Below are 16943 nucleotides of genomic sequence, written 5' to 3'. Positions count from 1 at the left end.
AATGTTCGTTTTCTATGCCCTTATGCATTAGTGATAGACAGGTTGTAAAAATTACGCATACACTTGGTAAGAAAACTGATTTTTGTTTTATTGCTGTTTTATTGTGGAGTAGTTAACCAGTCATACAAAAGTGCAAAAAAAAAAAAGCAAAGTTGTCCACCACAACAAGTACAACATCTTTTCGAGCAGCACAGAAAATTAGTGCCCATTCATTTACACAACTGAGATGTTATCTGTGATCAACTCTTATTTTGATTGGTTGCTATAATGCTTTAAGCCTTTACTTATTCACTTCAGATTGGCAGCCTTTTTTTTTTTTTAAACAACCTGATACGACCAAACATCGTTATTGCACCATCCATCTTTTTAAAACATCTTCGCTAAGGATTAGCGACTGTCTTCATGGGAACAAAACATAAGTATTTCTGTTCATACATTTTAAAACAACCAATGATTCTCTTTTTTTTGACACAGTTATCAATGATACTGCTCTCTACCAAAGAAATACTCCCTATGAAAACTGATGTGTCACACAGTATAACCAGAGAAACAGGGATCTGCATTCGGTTCTGGATTCTTTCAACTTAATTTTGTCGTTGCTGTGAGCACCACAAAAACTAAAGTCACTTCCTTTGTTTTAAATAGAGATTCAAATCTCAGAGACAATACAAAGTCTGCTTGAATAAACCCACAACAACAGTATCTGCTTTTTTTTTTTATCACAGTAAGTAGAAAATATGTTTTTGAATTTGTAGTTTTAGTTGTGCAAATTTGACCAAAGTGCTGTGGATGGGGTCTTTATCCATGCCCAGTGAGACCCCAGATCAGCTGCTCATCAGGCTGCTACACATTCGCAAAATACACCCCACATAGGCACACAAACAAGGATGCTTCTAGTTCACTCAATTTCACTGCTTCTTCACTGGATTCTTTAATTCTTCTTCGGCCCATTTATACACATTCATTTTTGCAACTTGTGTTTGCGTAGGTATTCCCAATTTTTTGATCCAGCTAAGACCTCTAACATTATATTCTTTAGCTTAAAAAAAAAAAACTATCTGGTGGTTATTAATGGAGGGAAGAGAGTTTGCCCTTGCATCTTCACACATTATAACAATACTCACAGAGCGTCTAGGAATTTCCGTCGGCTACCTCCCGCTTACACAGCGCTTATTCAGAGTAGCCAAACTCACAGTGAACCCCCTAAAAATGCGTTTAAAAGATAACAGTTGATGTTCTTTCCACCTCACCCACATCTCACGCAGTAAATATCTATAATGTTAATCTTCATCAGTAGAAAAATATACTTTTTTTTTTTTTTTTTAGATACTTTTCTCCTCTAAATCTAAAACTCGAGTCAGAGAATTGCAGCAGTGAACAATAATGGCCAGCTGGAGCCCAATTCAGAGAAAACTGAGCGGATGTAAACTCCACTGTCCGAGAGTGGAGTGACACTATTCCTCTTCCCGGGTTTCCTCTTAGTTTCATTTGGTGTTGCACCACTGGGGGTCATGCTTGATGACAGCCGCAGCGGCAGGAGAGTTTCAGGGTTATTACCTCTGACACGGGAAGCGGTGTGGAATCACAGTGTGGTGCGAAGCAGCCGGATGACGCGCTGGTAAAGCTGTTGGACGACTGACATCAGATTTCTGAGGGAGGAGGGAGAACAATGGAGAGTGACAGATGGAAGGAAAATGGGATGGAGAGAGAAACAGTGCTCGGACGCCTTTTTCCTACACCGATGACATTTCATCGTTCTGTCTTCAAGGAGATTAAAGTGCAGAACCACAGGCTGACTTTACTCGACCACTACCAGTTTGTATAGACTTTGATGGATCCTGTATCTCATCTTTATTTTGGGCCAATATGACGATGCTTCCGATTGATAAGAGTCTACTCTTTCTCTATTGCAAACCTAAATAGTTTTATACACTTCCATCTCACTTTATTGAAGTTGAAGAGTGGCTTCAATCTAAATCCACTTTTTTGAGTTACTAATTTATACGTTCTGCCGCGTCACTTTCTTACACTACCTATCAATTCGGGTCCCATTCTTTGGTGTTCATTGAAACACAAGTTGTTTTCATTTTTGATAGAGAAAATGATGGTGTGTGTAACATTTTTCATGTTTTTATTGAATTTGGGTGTCAAGCTGCACAGAGGAAGAATACTGAAGAAGGCCAAAACAGAAGCTGTCTCGGTAAACCACGGGAGTGAGTCAATAGTCACAATACAGAAGTCCTGCATAACTGATCCTCTGTGTAAAAAAAACATTGCCTGCAACTAGGTCTTATAGGTCTTAATGTCTTCTATTAAGTCTCCAGTTCACATTAAGCTGTTTTTTTTTATTTTTTTTCATTAAACCTTCAAGCCCTGGGCTATTTGTTTAAATTTCCACCTGAAAAAAACCATCTTCCAAATATAAATGATACACTTTGGAGAATTTTGAAACATAATAATTTCATTGCCAGGCCAGAGTAAAATTTTAAAAACATTTTCCACCAGAAATATAATGAATATCCAAAACTTCTAAACAAATGTTGAGTTAAGTATGATATAAATATGAGGGATCACAAGAAGGCGAGAACTGTTGAATTTAGATTAACATCGTACTAACTTGCTGTTGCCGTTCATGCGTGAAGACAAACGCAGACTCACCGAGCTCCGAGAGAGAAGCAGTTGTTGCGGTTCGGATTGAGGCAGAAGAGCGAGGCCACGCAGTAAACACAGCACAACAACATGGAAAGCAGCCGCCTCTTTAAAGACATCTTCAGTCTGATAGAAACACAAATGCAGTTAGTCACTTTTGAACTTTTCTTTTCAGGTGTGATCTACTCAAAATAAACATTGTCATTACCCAAATCACGATAGGAGATATGCTTCATCATGAGGTAAAAGTGAACAAATCTGGTATTGTTTTTGTCTTTTTTTTTCAGTTCTTCTCATCAAACAGAAATACCACCCAGACCACATTGATGTACGATAACAATAGGAAGCAGCATCCATCTCACTCTGACAGCATCACTCATGTAACATCATCATTACCTTCACAATTCTGTCCAGAAGAACTCTTTCCTGACAAACTGATCTTCCAAAAAACTGGAAACCTCCTTGCTTTGGTTAGAAAAAAAACCCTCCTTCAAATCAGATCCCAGGTCCAGGTGGAGTTACAAGAATCCCTTAGAGCGGTTGGAGGACGACGTTGGCAGAGGTGTAAACAGAGTCCGGGCACCGGGCGTGCTGTTGGGCACTGGGCACAATTACTGCTGACCCTCACTTTGTTTTTGAAAGGTCCTGAAAGGTCTAGCAGGGGTGAATAACATTCCTACATTGTGTGTCTGCTGGAGCTATTTTGGTTTGTCGGGGTGGGGATAGGGATGGGGATGGGAGTGGGGGTCGAGGGGGGTGGGGTGGGAGGGTTGTGACAGGTGATAAAAAGAGGATCTTTCTTCTCAGGTTGCTCTTTGCCTCGACTTTGAACCGGTTAACATCTGCTTTGCTGCTCTGAGCTGTTGAGGTTTGAGCTCGTGTGTGTGGAAGTGTGATGGCACTGACTGGTCGGGTTGAGCGAACACATAAACATTTATTACACATAACAAGTCCAGTTATGTTAATGATTCTGTTATTTTTCACACAGTGTCTCGTAGAATCAGTTACAGATTCAGTGACAATTTCTTTTTGCACATATTGAGAGTTTTCAGGGAAAGAAGAAGAAGAAAAAAAAAAAGAGTCCACTGTTCATTTTTCACATTGGTGCGAAATACTCATATCAGAGAGCTGACATGGTCACAATGCCCTGCAGATTTCTAGGGAAAAAAAAACATTCACTTCATTTATTTTGTATATTGGCGTTACCCTCAAAGAAGCTACAGGTGAGGTTAACAGAAATATCAGCGGTGTTCGGTCTCAGCCCAGATTTTGACCTGATGGTGGTGCTGCAAAGTCACATTTTTGTGCCAAATCAGCCTCCGTGCACGCTCTTCCAGACTGAGGAACATCTTCGCCCACATGGCTGTCAGGATGCTGAACTCTCTCCCCTCTCTCCACCTCGCCCCATAAACCTTTGCACTATAGACCCGTATTTGCACTACGTTGTACTTATTTATAGTGCAGTTAAGCGTCACTGTGGTTGTTGTCGGTTTTTTTGTTGCATGTTTGTACTTTTCTTTTTGTTTTGTGCACCGTGGGACTGTGAGAAACAATTTTTCGATCTATCTGTATGTCTGTGTGTCATGTGGTGGATTGACATTAAAGTTGAAGTTGAAGTTGAAAGAAAAGTCAATCGTCAATCAAGATCATTCGGATTCACTCCGTGGGGACTATTGATGTCGGTACCAGAATATTCATAGCAATCGATCCACTAGCTGTTAAGATACTTCAGTCTGGACCAACCGACTGACCTACATTCCCTCACTCTCCTTGTTCAGATAGTTTCAAAACAGCACAGCGACACATTTTTCTCTTTTGTTTTATTGTTTTGTTGCTGAATGCATATAGCAGGCGCAGTACGTGAGCCATACCTCGACCAGTATTTACCTTCTGGTTGTTGTCAGACAATATAATAAACATGTTATATAAAAGGGGCAGAATAAATCCTCTTATGTTTTAGATAAATAATAAAAAAAAATAAAAAAAACACTTCATCTACACATTTAGACATAAAAATTGAAAAATTCCTTAACTTTTACCACTTGGAGATGAACACTTTAGCTCCTTTATTAGTTTACTAGTAGGTGAAACAAAAACTCCAATCAACGTGTCGCAGAATTGAACAGTTTACTTACCTACTATACAACATCTGTTTTAAAAGAGACATCATTGGATGACAGTTCATTTTAATGTTAAAACTCAACTTTCTTAAACTGTACCTCAACGTCCAATGAAGTGCTGTTTTCTTGAGACTGCTTCATAAAGAACGCTGCATTACACACGAGACCAGAAGTGTGACTGGCAAACAAACTGTTCAGCTAATCATTAAGCTACTTAATTTTTGACAAGAGTTTCTGTGATTTCAGCATTTTCAACGTTTCTTGTAAAGCATCTTTTTCACAGACTGGAGCTGCTGCTGGAGTTTGAAAAGCTGGTGTGACGCCAGATAATGTTCAGCGTGAGTGCAGAGGGAAAGCGTCATTAACCAGATCTATTTGTGTGTGAATCCTGGTGGAAAATGGTTTCCATCGTGCCAGATGTCTCTCCTGGGGACTCGGACGGCGGCCAGCAGAGTTAGAGTTTAACTCAGCCCATTCAGCTCTGTACGGAGCACTTTAGCTGCTTGTGTTATATAATACTGAATTAATTTTTATTAACCCTCGTGTTGTCCTCGGGTCAAAATGACCCGCAGCTGTGTTCAACCAAGTTCTATTTTATTTCTATATTTTTATATTTTTTGGGATCATTGGTCATCATTCTTTAAAGAAACCCTCACAGCCTCCTTGTCACCAATGATCCCCAAAAAATATGAAAATAAAATAGAACTTGGTTGAACATAGCTGCGGGTCATTTTGACCCAAGGACAACACGAGGGTTAAGCCTTAATCTGTAATACTCTCACTGCTCATGATCAACAGCTCCATCAATAGTTCCTGAAACATCATGTTCATGAGAACGGGATGGATGGATGGGAGGGATGGGAGTTCACAGTGACCTTTGACCACCAAATCTAATCAATTCATCGTTCATTCCAAGTGAAAGTTTGTGCCGAATATACAAAAAATTCCCTTGAGACAACCCTCAGATAACGTATTTATGAAAATGGGATAGAATGAGGTTGCTCCCAAGCCATGAAAGTGTGACAGTGAGCCAGCATGCAATTTACCACCTAAAAACTGAAGCAGCTTAATGGAATTCAATCAATTCATCAATTGCATATTTCCACCTGTCCACTTTTCCTAATTTAGGCCCGCTTAGCTTTCTGCTCTGACTTCTTCAATTTACATTCATTTGTTAATTCCTTAATGTTGCAAGATTTAGTACTCCATTGTGCATTAACCCTGACCGCGGAAAGTAAAAAAAAAAAAAAAAAACAACAACGTCTAGATTAAAAATTATAACTACAGAAAATTTATGATAAAAATAGAGCTCTTCCTTTCTGGGAGAGAGCCAGCAGGCAAACGGCTGGGACAAGGGTCAATCGCACAGAGGCAACATCAGCAACGGATGAGCAGCAGAAAGGTAGTGTGTGTGTGTGTGTGTGTGTGTGTGTGTGTGTGTGTGTGTGTGTGTGTGTGTGTGTGTGTGTGTGTGTGTGTGTGTGTGTGTGTGTGTGTGTGTGTGTGTGTGTGTGTGAGAGAGAGAGAGAGAGAGTGAGAGAGAGAAAGAGAAAGAGAGAGAGAACATGAGGGGAGGGGATAAGAGAGACCTGCTGATAATGCTGTGAGGGTTTCCGTCCTTCTGGCATTTGTTGAAGGGATTTTAAGGACACAGATGAGACCGCTGAGATCGAATGGATGTTTTAGGAACAAGTCAACTTTCTAAAACTTCAGAACCAATCAGCATGGAAACGGTACTGCAACACTGGATTAACGTAACAGGACGTTGGTTAATAAGATTCTTAATTTTGCAATAATCAAACACTTTGAATCTTTGATGCTTGAGTCACATATTTTTGCTACTGGAGAAAGTTCTTTTTAAAAATTATTTGATGTTTCAAGTGACACACTTTGAACAGTGTCTGTGACAGATAAAACACAGATCACAACCATGTCGGCCCATCTCAACTGCTCACTGGCTTTGTGAATTTCTTCATCAACATGTCATATTTGGCGGGACAAACGAGCCCTGAGCTGTCTGTCAGCATGACCTCTGACAGCATGGACTCCAACCAACCAACGACCCAGGGCGACATGAGGCCCCGGGTGATGGGCGTGGTCCTCAGCATCGCTTCCTGCCTCATCATCTCCACCAACCTGCTGGTGGCGGTCGCTTTACTGAAGCTGCTCCTCAAGAAGAGCAGCCAGAGCTGGTGCTTTGTCCTCAACCTGGCGCTGGCTGACACTCTGGTGGGCGTGGCCATCACCGGCCTGGCCACGGAGGACTTCAATAGCCACGTGACCGAGAACCAGCGCAGCCTCGTCGCCGCTGAACTTCTCACAAACGCCACCCGTCCTGCCGCTCAGGGCAGGACCCGGTGCCTCATGCGAATGGCCTTTGTGACGTCCCCCTGCACAGCATCCATCCTGTCCATGTTCCTGATCTCGCTGGACCGCTACGCAGCCATCAAGATGCCCTTGCGTTACTTGCTACTGTCTGGGAAGGGCACAGCAGTTGGGTTCTTGTTGGCTCTGTGGATCAGCTCCTTAACTTTGGGATTTCTGCCAGGTGAGACTTCAAATTGATGAAATGATTCATGGTGTGTTTAGAGAATGGAGGGGGCTGTGCTGTTTTCGGAAATTAGCGTCACGAAAGGCACCCATCAGAAAAGGTAGAAGTCAAATCCAGGATTTTACTGGTGCCAGTTAGTTTAAACTGCATCTCAAGTATTAAAACTATGCCTCATTTCACAGAGTAATCTACCAAGAATTTGCACTCATGAGCTACAACTTTGATTGGCAACTGCAGTGTAAATCCTGACATTGGCAACTATTGGTCACAGTTTCAGTCATCGCTGTGATCACAGTCTGGAAACCCTGTTTGCATTAAGGTTTGTTCAGCCACTCTAAACGGTGGACCAATCAGTGACCAGTCGGCAGATGGCTAACTGCAATGCAGTTGAAGTACTTACAACAATGGTGGTGTTGGAGTTACGGTACACAGCATACATTATACGGTGGCCAATGCCAATTGGTTTGATTCGAATAATTGATGGTTCATTGTCTATCTAACCCTAACCTTGTCATGTATCCCATGTCCTGTGTTTTTCAGTCATGGTGCAGCAGCTGCAGGTGGAGGAAGTCTACGACGGCTTCTGCGCCTTCTTCTCCGTCATTCACGACGTGGGCATGATCGTTTTATTCAGCGTGGTCTTCTTCCCCGTGCTCTCTCTGTTCATCTACATGTACCTGGACATCCTGAAGATCGCCTGCAGCCACCAGAAACAGATCTTCCGAGTCAGCCAAGCGAGCTCCAGGACCAGGGACCGCCACGACCACCAACACTACCAGCATCAGCAGCTGAGGAACTGCTACTGGAGTCACGTCAAGGCCCTGCGGACGGTGGCGTTGCTCGTGGGCTGCTTCTTGCTCCTCTGGTGCCCGTTCTTTGTGGTATGCATAGTGCACATTGTGTGTGAAAATTGCAGACTAAAAGGCGTGCTAGAGAATTACCTGTGGCTGCTGGGGCTCTCCAACTCCCTGATCAACCCTCTGGTTTACGCCTTCTGGCAGAAAGAGGTGCGGCTGCAGCTGGCAGCCATGTTTTCCTGCATTACAGGCAGGTTGTTGGCTGCCGGACCACCGGGTGTCACGGAGAGATGTGACCTGCAGCCACCTGCGCAGAGTCAGGCCTGCGTTTCAGGAGGAGAAACTCTCAACCCTTCACTGCTGCAGCCGATAAACATTCACGAGGTTCACGCTACGCCGGGGTTAGCCACCACCAGCTTGTAAAAGAAACTGGGAAACCAGAAAAATAATCTCAGTGATACTTTTAGCGACAAGGCTTTGATTGATGAAGAACTGAGATTTGTAAGCATTGACTTTATATAAAAGTAGACGTAGCGTCGGAAAAAACGGGGCCGATGAGGAAGTGCCTTAAGCTGCAAAACCCCCGAGTGCCACTGGAGGTTGGCTTCAAAAAGCCTCCGGCTCCATAGACTCCCATTCAGCTTATTTTGGTGTTGTTAGCTAAAATCATTCCTTCTTTTTAGTTTTCTGGAGGTCCATCTAAAAACAATCCGTCAGTAATTAGAAAATAAGCTTCAAAAAGCTGTGTTTTTGGGGGCGTGTCTGTTTGATTAACAGGCCTGTTGTGCAGTCAGGTTACGGCTTTCGGTGGGCGGGACGTATTGTCCATGTGGCCCGACAGTGCTTCATAGGCTTCAGTCTGATCTCAGTCCCTTTAGGTCGGAGCTCGATCCAGGCCACGCAAACAATAAAGTCAAAACCTTTGCGTCCTCTCTTTTCCTCTAATTTTTTGACTATACATCAATACATGTTCAGAACCAATGTATCTGTAAAATATGTTGGTAAAAATAACAATTATCATGTTAAGATCAAAGAGATTCAGGTTTAATGGTGTATTTTTGCCCACTAGCATTGCTTATTTCCATTAGTTAACCATGTACTTACCAGGGAAATTAGGGTTAGCTAAAGTTATTTGCAAGGGAAAACGAAATATGAAAGGACTTCTGTGAATTCTAAGATGGCCGAATTTTCCTTTCAAAATACACTAGTGACATTATACAAATGATCTCATAAGCAGAGCACCTTGTCCGTGCTTGTCAATCAGTTTGCCTGCTAAAACATCACGCTGTTCTCTGCTCTAACTAACAGCAGGAGGGAAGGTGACATCTCTATAATTTAGAAATTTGTTCTGTAGTTCCCTGTGAGACCAGAAGGGTCAGAGGTCAGTGGCAGCAGGGGGCAGGAAGTTCAGTAGTCTGGTTTCACAGACTTTGACATGCGTTCTTGATATGGACCCACAGGGGTTCAGGCCTGTCCCACCGTGGAATCACTGGCTGTTTGAGCCCTTTATGCACACTTAGTGCAAATCTGATCTCCCACAGAGACTGATGAGGGACATTGTTAAAAAAAAGCTACAAGAAAGTGGGATGTGAAGCATGTTATGAAATAAAAACTGCTTTCAATTTATGGTTTCTCTTCTGTGCTGAGTGAACTGAAGCAGAACAGATCACAAACAACACGCAGTGAGACAGATACACACGTTTTTTTTTTCCTTGGACCCACTTTGTTTTATTCTGCTTTATTACATCCATGTAATTGAAACTGATGGCTCTTAGATAGCAGATGAGCTGCTCGGTTATCTGATCAGCCGCCATCCTGCACGTAATATTTTATACCTGGATAACTATTCAGTCATGGAAACTTCCTCGGCTGCCTGAATCTTGATGACTATCGTCCACTTTACGTGACGGCAGTCTGGATCAACAAGCTAAATGATGTCAGGGATCTCCAGGTGGGGTTAGATAGCTGACATCTACTTCAGATCGATAGACTGCACAAAGACGGCTCAGCTCAGCTGGAAATACAGCTAATTTATTTTACCTGTGCATACAAATTAAAAGACCTGTGGGGCTAACTCAGGTTGGCACAACATACATTAAATGTAAATTTGTTTTTTACAACCTTTTGTCTTTTTTTTTTAATTTTTCCCCAGGATTTTTTTCCCATAATCCTGTTGACAAATATAGATACACCCAAAACGAACACCCAAACACTTGCCACTGTGGTGAATTTAGACATTTTTAATTCCCTTTCATGCTTTTAATACAAATCCATGTATTCACTGTACATGTTTTGGCGGCTTTAAGATCTTCAAAAATTCATGAAAGTTGGTGCCTGACTAATGTGCAAAGTTTCGTGAGGTTTGGAGCATCGTTTGACCTTAAACATCAACTTCCTGTGTCACAATGAAACATCAAACTTAGCCGCATCGCCCTGGCAAAACTATATACTCTATACTTTATACAAAAATTCATTTTGGGTCACTTTTCTTTGAATATTTTGGATGACTTTTTTTTTATTTTTTTATTTTTTTTTATCACTTTTTGGAGTATTTTTCTGAACTGACATGCATGCCTCAAGTTGCCTCTCACTGTGAGGCAACTGCTCTAACCACTGCACAATTCTGTCATACTATAGCATGTTGTCCAAAATATGAAAAAAAAGTCTCTTTTGGGGGACTTTTATTTTAGTTTTGTGTTGTTGTTGACCTTTGGTTTGGTATTAGTATGACCGCATGTACAAACCCGTGGCTTACCCTTAGAGGGACTCGCCCTCCGTGAACCATGTGTAATACCTAAGCGGGGATCAAAAATGCAGTTGTTTATGGAAAATGATAATAATAATCGCTTGAATAACAATAGGGCTTTCACACCATCGGTGCTCGGGCCCTAATTATCACACTGGCCCGAGTAGCTTCACTGAGATAGGTCAAACTTTGAATTTTAACTGCAGGATGATGAAAGACTTTCAGGGCCATCTGTGAAAGAAATACAAACTGATTTAAAAACACATGCTAACCTAAAAATACTGAGGCAGCTAAGTGCAATGTTATTATAATCCAGAAAAATGGTGGATTGATTCATTATACAGTTTTCTAGACACTCAAATATGAACATGTTTTCACTTGAGTACACGTTTGGCTTCACATCCCACCTGTGGTGATGCATGACCAGATGTAAACAGCTGGAGTAATTCATTGTGAACAGCACAACAGAACTACGACACAACTAAATGCAAAATATTTATTGAAGTGCTGACATAAAATGGTGAATTGACGGAAATCACAGGAATAAATAAACAGGAATGCTCTCTGAAACTCTCTGACGATCCACGAAAATCCAAAACAGGTTAGTGATAGCAACGCTTATATTACAACCTGAGGTAGATGTTGAGCCAGTGTGTGTGTGTGTGTGTGTGTGTGTGTGTGTGTGTGTGTGTGTGTGTGTGTGTGTGTGTGTGTGTGTGTGTGTGTGTGTGTGTGTGTGTGTGTGCGCTAGCTGTGCTGCTGTTGCTTCTGCATCCTCATCAGGCTGAAGAACGGGTGCCACAGCGCCTCCTCCAGGGTGATCCGTCTGCAGACGTCGTACTCCAGCATGCAGCCGAGCAGGTCGAACAGCTGCTTCTCCTCCTCGTCCCGTCTCTGCATGTACTGCTGAGAAACACACACACGTCACGGTGACTTCCTCCGGCCGACACTTCCGTCTCACCGCTGCAGCTGATTGGCCGGTGTGAACGCGGGATACCTTGAGAGGTTGACAGTGTTTCCTGATGTAGTCGGCGGAGGGGCTCTGCTCGTCCCAGTTCAGACGCCCGATGTGCACGTAGTGCTGCTTACTACACACAGTACAAACACACACACACACACACACACACACACACACACACACACACGGCTTGTTAGTTAGTTGTACTGCCTCGGCACCTCACACCCCACAGCTGTTAATGTGACAGCTGTGGGAGCACATTAAGGGCTTTCAGTCACAAGTAGGAAAGCAGCTGTTACCGCGGAGACCGATGGGCACAACACTCGGCCCTGCTGTTATGTGTTGTTGTTGTTGTTTCCCTGCAGGTGCACAATCCTGACATTTTTTATTAGAGTGTAGCACCTTTTAAAAACTAAAGACTCCTCATTCCTAATATTAACAGCTTTGGATGGGAAAGTGCATTTTGTTTTGCAGATTTTTGTTGTAATTTGGTGCACATCGCGGGCGTAAGCAGGAGCAGGAGAGCGAGTTCAGGTGGTTTAGATACAACCGATCGCCTCCTAATGGGCTCGGCTGAATGCGAAGATCCAAGGAGGACGTTTCTAGAGAAAGGGATGACTGGGCTTTTCTGCTCCCGCTTTTTGCCACCTTAACTCTGACCAGAACAAGCACGTCATCACATCATCATTAATTCATATCATGCAGCAAAGGTTCTTGCACATAAGCATGTCTATGTGCGTTTGAGGCGACCTGGTCTGTTTCAGCAGGTGCGGGGGAATCGGTCCCAGAACCTTCTCCATCATGGCCAGATGTTCTTTACTGTCGTGGGTCTGAAAAAAAATACAGGCGGGATAGAAGAACTCACTGCTGTTTCTGTGTGTGTGTGTGTGTGTGTGTGTGTGTGTGTGTGTGTGTGTGTGTGTGTGTGTGTGTGTGTGTGTGTGTGTGTGTGTGTGTGTGTGTGTGTGTGTGTGTGTGTGTGTGTGTGTGTACCGGGAAGAGTGTACGTCCAAGGTAAAACTCCATGAGAATGCAGCCCAGACTCCAAACGTCACATGACTGGTTCCAGCCCAAATCTGAGCACAAACACACACATTTAAAAAAGAAAAATAGATTATTTAACTTGCAGCTGAAATGCTCCAGTTGAATAACTCTGTGTGTGTGTGTGTGTGTGTGTGTGTGTGTGTGTGTGTGTGTGTGTGTGTGTGTGTGTGTGTGTGTGTGTGTGTGTGTGTGTGTGTGTGTGTGTGTGTTTTGTGTGTACCCAGTATAACCTCCGGAGCTCGGTAGTGGCGTGTCGACACCAAGGATTCGTGGTGTCCGTGGTCAAACGTGGCATTACCAAAATCCACCACCTTCACATCTAGACTCTGCAGCTTCCTTCCCTGACACACACACACACACACACACACACACACACACACACACACACACACACACACACACACACACACACACACACACACACACACACACACACACACACACACACACACAGTTAAAACATCCTTCACAGCTTGGCAAACCTTGAAATGACAGCATGACATGTTCCACTTGGTATTTTTTTTCTTACTGTTTTAACGTTGGACTGCCGGTCGTAGTCTGAGCGGACAAACAGGATGTTCTCGGGCTTCAGGTCCGTGTGGGTCAGCTTGTTACGATGCAGGACTGTAAAACACACAAAGACACACGTTGGAATTGTTGCGTTGGTTAAAGTTGGAGCGGCGTGAAGTTACCGGTCTTCCGTCAAATTGTTGTACGTCTCTACATTTCATATCTCATTTTTTGCTGATTCAGGTACGGGTCAGAGGTCACCGATCACACTCACAGCAGACGGCTCTGAAGATCTGGAAGGCCATGTGCCGGATCTGCTCCACGCTGAACGGCAGGACGTCGAAGGTGCTGAGGCCGAGCAGCTCGAACACGATGCAGATGTGACCGTCGTGCTCGAACCAGTCCAGCATCCTCACGCAGGCGCTGTCAGGGGAGAGAGGAAGTGATCCGTAAACACGAGGGGAGGCGTTTCAATAACTGAAAAGGCTGAAGAATTGAATGCGAAGTCAATTCTGTAATGACATTTTGTATCAAGTCAAAAGCAAAGAACCCGACAACAAATTTACTCTCGAGGATCTGCTGCGGCTTCACTCACAACGTATTGTCTTCGTTCAGGCTGTTGATCTCCTCCAGCACCGCGATCTCAGACTTGGCTACTTCACGGAAACACTCGATGTTCCTCACAATCTTCACGGCTACGTGCTCGTCTCTGGTAGGCAGAAAAAGACAGGTGCAGAAAAAGACAAAAGAGTAGCTGCAGCAACGCCGCTAATATGACTTCTCCTGCACTGAACACAAAACAAACTTCTACGATCGTACATATTTGACTCTGAGAATTTGATCTTGACCATCACAATGATTGGTCATCCTGCATGCTCACTTGTCTCTGTCGATACACTCCACCACTTTTCCGAAGGCTCCTTCTCCCAGAGTGGAGACCACCTCATCTGCGAAGGACACGACAGACAGTTATTTGGCTCAGCAGTGTGCTAAAAAGGATTGTTAGTGCAAAAACAGAGAAGCACATTTCACCCCCCCCTAACTGTGTTATTTAAAACATTTTCTTTACTTTTTTTTTTTTTTCCATTAATCAGAAATTAAGCTGGAGGTCCCAGCACCAGGACGAGGCTTTATCGGTTATCAAAACGCGACCCGTTTACATTTTGCAAACGAAAAGTCTTGAAAAAGTCGAACCAACCTTGAGTTAGGATTATTTTAACAAACTGCTGTGCCCAAAATCAAGACAAAACTTCTGTGCTTTAACTTAATTCACTCACTTTGCCGAAGTTTAACCGTCACCAAACCTAAAAATGAAGTTAGTGGTGGAGGAATATGTTTTTAATCTTAAATACTGATTTTCTTCTCATTTCCACGAACGATAAATGAAGGATAAACTTTGTCTATTTAGTCCTGCAGGCGGACTACAGTATGTAGATTACTTTGTGTACTGTACAACTGAAAACATATAAACTCTAATGACACAGGACGCCTTCAGACTCACTCTCTGTTCACACCACTAGAAACTTCACACGAACTGATCGATTACCAAGTTATTTCCAAATGAATTAATCTGTTTTGGACGTATTGTGCTGATGGACGTGACTCCAAAACTTCACCTCCAGCCGCAGTTTCAGAGGTGATCACGGTAACAGAGAACTGTTTGTGGAGTTGCTGGTTCGTGTGGGTGAAGAGTTACCTTCACGCTGCCCTTTCCGGAAACTCAACACATCAAAGCAAGGACAAGGACACAAAAGACACTGAAGATAAAGGCTGTCGGTGAGTACATCTCTCTTTCATCATGAGGCCGACGTGATAAGCCAGGTGTCCCTCTTCGTCGTCCTCGCAGCTCTGTGCCTTCTGACTCCTCTTCACTCCATCATCGGCCGCACTGACAGCGTTGTCACCAGGAAAAGCCGAGTCGAGCTGAAGCAGAGTGTCATCGGGTTTGAGTGGCGCGTTGGAAAAATGAGACGAGTGGAAGACGAGGTGACAAAAGGTGGGCGGTCGTGTTATGAGACATGGAGACATGATGGATAGCACAGTCCCAGAGGAAAAAAAAAAAAATAGGGAATTTAATTACAATCACAGAACGGTTTAAACTCACACAGACGATTAGAAACCACCTGGAAGAGATCAGTTCTGTCCTTTTATGTAGAGAAAACCATACAAGTGTAAATGTTCTCTAAATTTGGAACGGTTATTCGTTTTATTTTTAATCCCCTATTACGAACAACAATTTAATGGCCTTAAATGTTTCCATCCAAACTGTGACAAAAGTTCAAACTGACCTCAGGGGCAAAAAATACATTTTATATAGAGATCCTATTTTATTGACAGAACCGACGGTGGATTAGTCGGGCTAATCGTGTTACATTGGACACTGCTGACGCCGTATTGCATCATACTTAATAGGTATAAAGAAGTAACAAGGCAGAGCTGTTATTTCAGAAAGAAAAAAATACAACATGATATATATATAAAAAAAAAATAGATAAAGACATCCCTGAAAAACCTCTGCTAGCTAGACACAATCAGATAAAACGACGTGGATAAACATGAAGAAGACGATTCTACCGAGTTGTAAATCTCTGGGGTGGTGTTGCGTCTGCGTTGATTGAAGCTTCCAGTCTTGGTGTCAGTGTGGCGGTCGGTTTTGGGGTCATCACCGTCTAACAGGAGACAGAAGTCACTCCTTCATGCTGGCTCAGGCAAAGTTAAACCATCAAAATCTTCAGTGGGAGTGACGTTACCTCTCCAGGAGTCACAGCCGTTGCCGTTCCTGCCCACAGCACTTTTGTCCTCTCTGGGCTCTGCGACCTCACTTTTCTCAATCCTCTCCAGCCTCTGATAACTACACAGGTACAGTAAGAAGGAGAAACAGAGATTCGAATGAGGCTCAGTAATGTGAGATGATTGTCTGGGAACTTGTTGGCCAAAAAAAGGTGAAGCTGGTTTATCCTCTGCAGCTGTAACTTCAGGACGTCTGAGACTGACCAGGACCGGCTCTGCCTTGTCAGAATTTCCAAAATAAATTAACTTGGTGCGTACATGTGGACAGACGTAATGACGTTGTTGGATGCGTGTTGGTCAAAAGGTCAAAGGTGAAGATTCCTGTGCCCTCACAATACACTTTTGTGCAGGAATTTACAGGCTAATAATGACATAATAGGATGAAATATTGAGGTAATGACAATTAAAATCCAAAAGGTACCAAAGGTCAACTTCACTGTAAAATCAAAATGTTCTGCAGAAGCACTTTTTTTGGGGTAATTTTTTTTTTTTTCACTGTATTGTATTTATCTTCTGCAGCAGCAGAACATCGAGATTTGAAGCATCGGCGGCGGTCACGGCAACAGCGTTGACTTCTGTCACAATCAATCAATGTTATTGGCCAAACGTGTGAACGCATACAAGGATTCCTTCAAAGTCTTCACTACATATATTATATGAGTCTCGACAGACATAGATAAATATATGAATATAATTAAGCATACAACTCACATGCTGTCCTGCCCTGGTACAAATAAAGTGCATTGAAAGATATTTTCTTGGGAGCGTTTAAACTTAC

General features: G+C 43.0%; 2 protein-coding genes across 2 annotated transcripts; one reads left to right on the top strand and one right to left on the bottom strand.

Annotated features, from left to right (window-relative positions):
* The first annotated feature begins 6749 nt into the window (after positions 1 to 6749).
* Positions 6750 to 8540, top strand: LOC138634827 (glucose-dependent insulinotropic receptor). Its single transcript, XM_069721991.1, has 2 exons — positions 6750 to 7317; positions 7861 to 8540. The coding sequence occupies exons 1-2, from the start codon at positions 6750 to 6752 to the stop codon at positions 8538 to 8540; spliced, it is 1248 nt and encodes a 415-aa protein (XP_069578092.1).
* A 2835-nt stretch (positions 8541 to 11375) lies between these two features.
* LOC138631459 (dual specificity protein kinase CLK4-like) lies at positions 11376 to 15273 on the bottom strand. Its single transcript, XM_069716419.1, has 10 exons — positions 15160 to 15273; positions 14256 to 14322; positions 13971 to 14084; positions 13650 to 13798; positions 13362 to 13489; positions 13086 to 13206; positions 12815 to 12897; positions 12572 to 12651; positions 11861 to 11951; positions 11376 to 11769 (listed from the first exon to the last, which is right to left on the bottom strand). Exons 1-10 carry the CDS (start codon positions 15173 to 15175, stop codon positions 11611 to 11613), a joined length of 1008 nt encoding a protein of 335 aa, XP_069572520.1. The 5' UTR covers positions 15176 to 15273; the 3' UTR covers positions 11376 to 11610.
* Positions 15274 to 16943: the final 1670 nt, after the last annotated feature.

Source organism: Brachyistius frenatus, unplaced genomic scaffold (genome assembly GCF_029030835.1).
Source record: "Brachyistius frenatus isolate BFR_SWC_R1_liver_20210118 unplaced genomic scaffold, ASM2903083v1 Contig_5, whole genome shotgun sequence".
Lineage (NCBI taxonomy): Eukaryota > Metazoa > Chordata > Actinopteri > Embiotocidae > Brachyistius > Brachyistius frenatus.
The sequence above is the reverse complement of the archived record's forward strand: the minus strand, read 5'-3'. Positions and strand labels throughout refer to the sequence as shown.

Bases quoted from the DNA above. Each gene is read 5' to 3' on its own strand.
- LOC138631459 (XM_069716419.1), bottom strand. The intron at 13,799-13,970 runs GTGAGTGAAGCC...CTCCCCTGACAG, and splicing joins CTGAACGAAGACAATACGTT to CGCCTGCGTGAGGATGCTGG. The intron at 13,490-13,649 runs GTGAGTGTGATC...TGTGTTTTACAG, and splicing joins GATCTTCAGAGCCGTCTGCT to TCCTGCATCGTAACAAGCTG.
- LOC138634827 (XM_069721991.1), top strand. From the start codon at position 6,750: ATGTCATATTTGGCGGGACAAACGAGCCCTGAGCTGTCTGTCAGCATG. The intron at 7,318-7,860 runs GTGAGACTTCAA...TGTGTTTTTCAG, and splicing joins AACTTTGGGATTTCTGCCAG to TCATGGTGCAGCAGCTGCAG.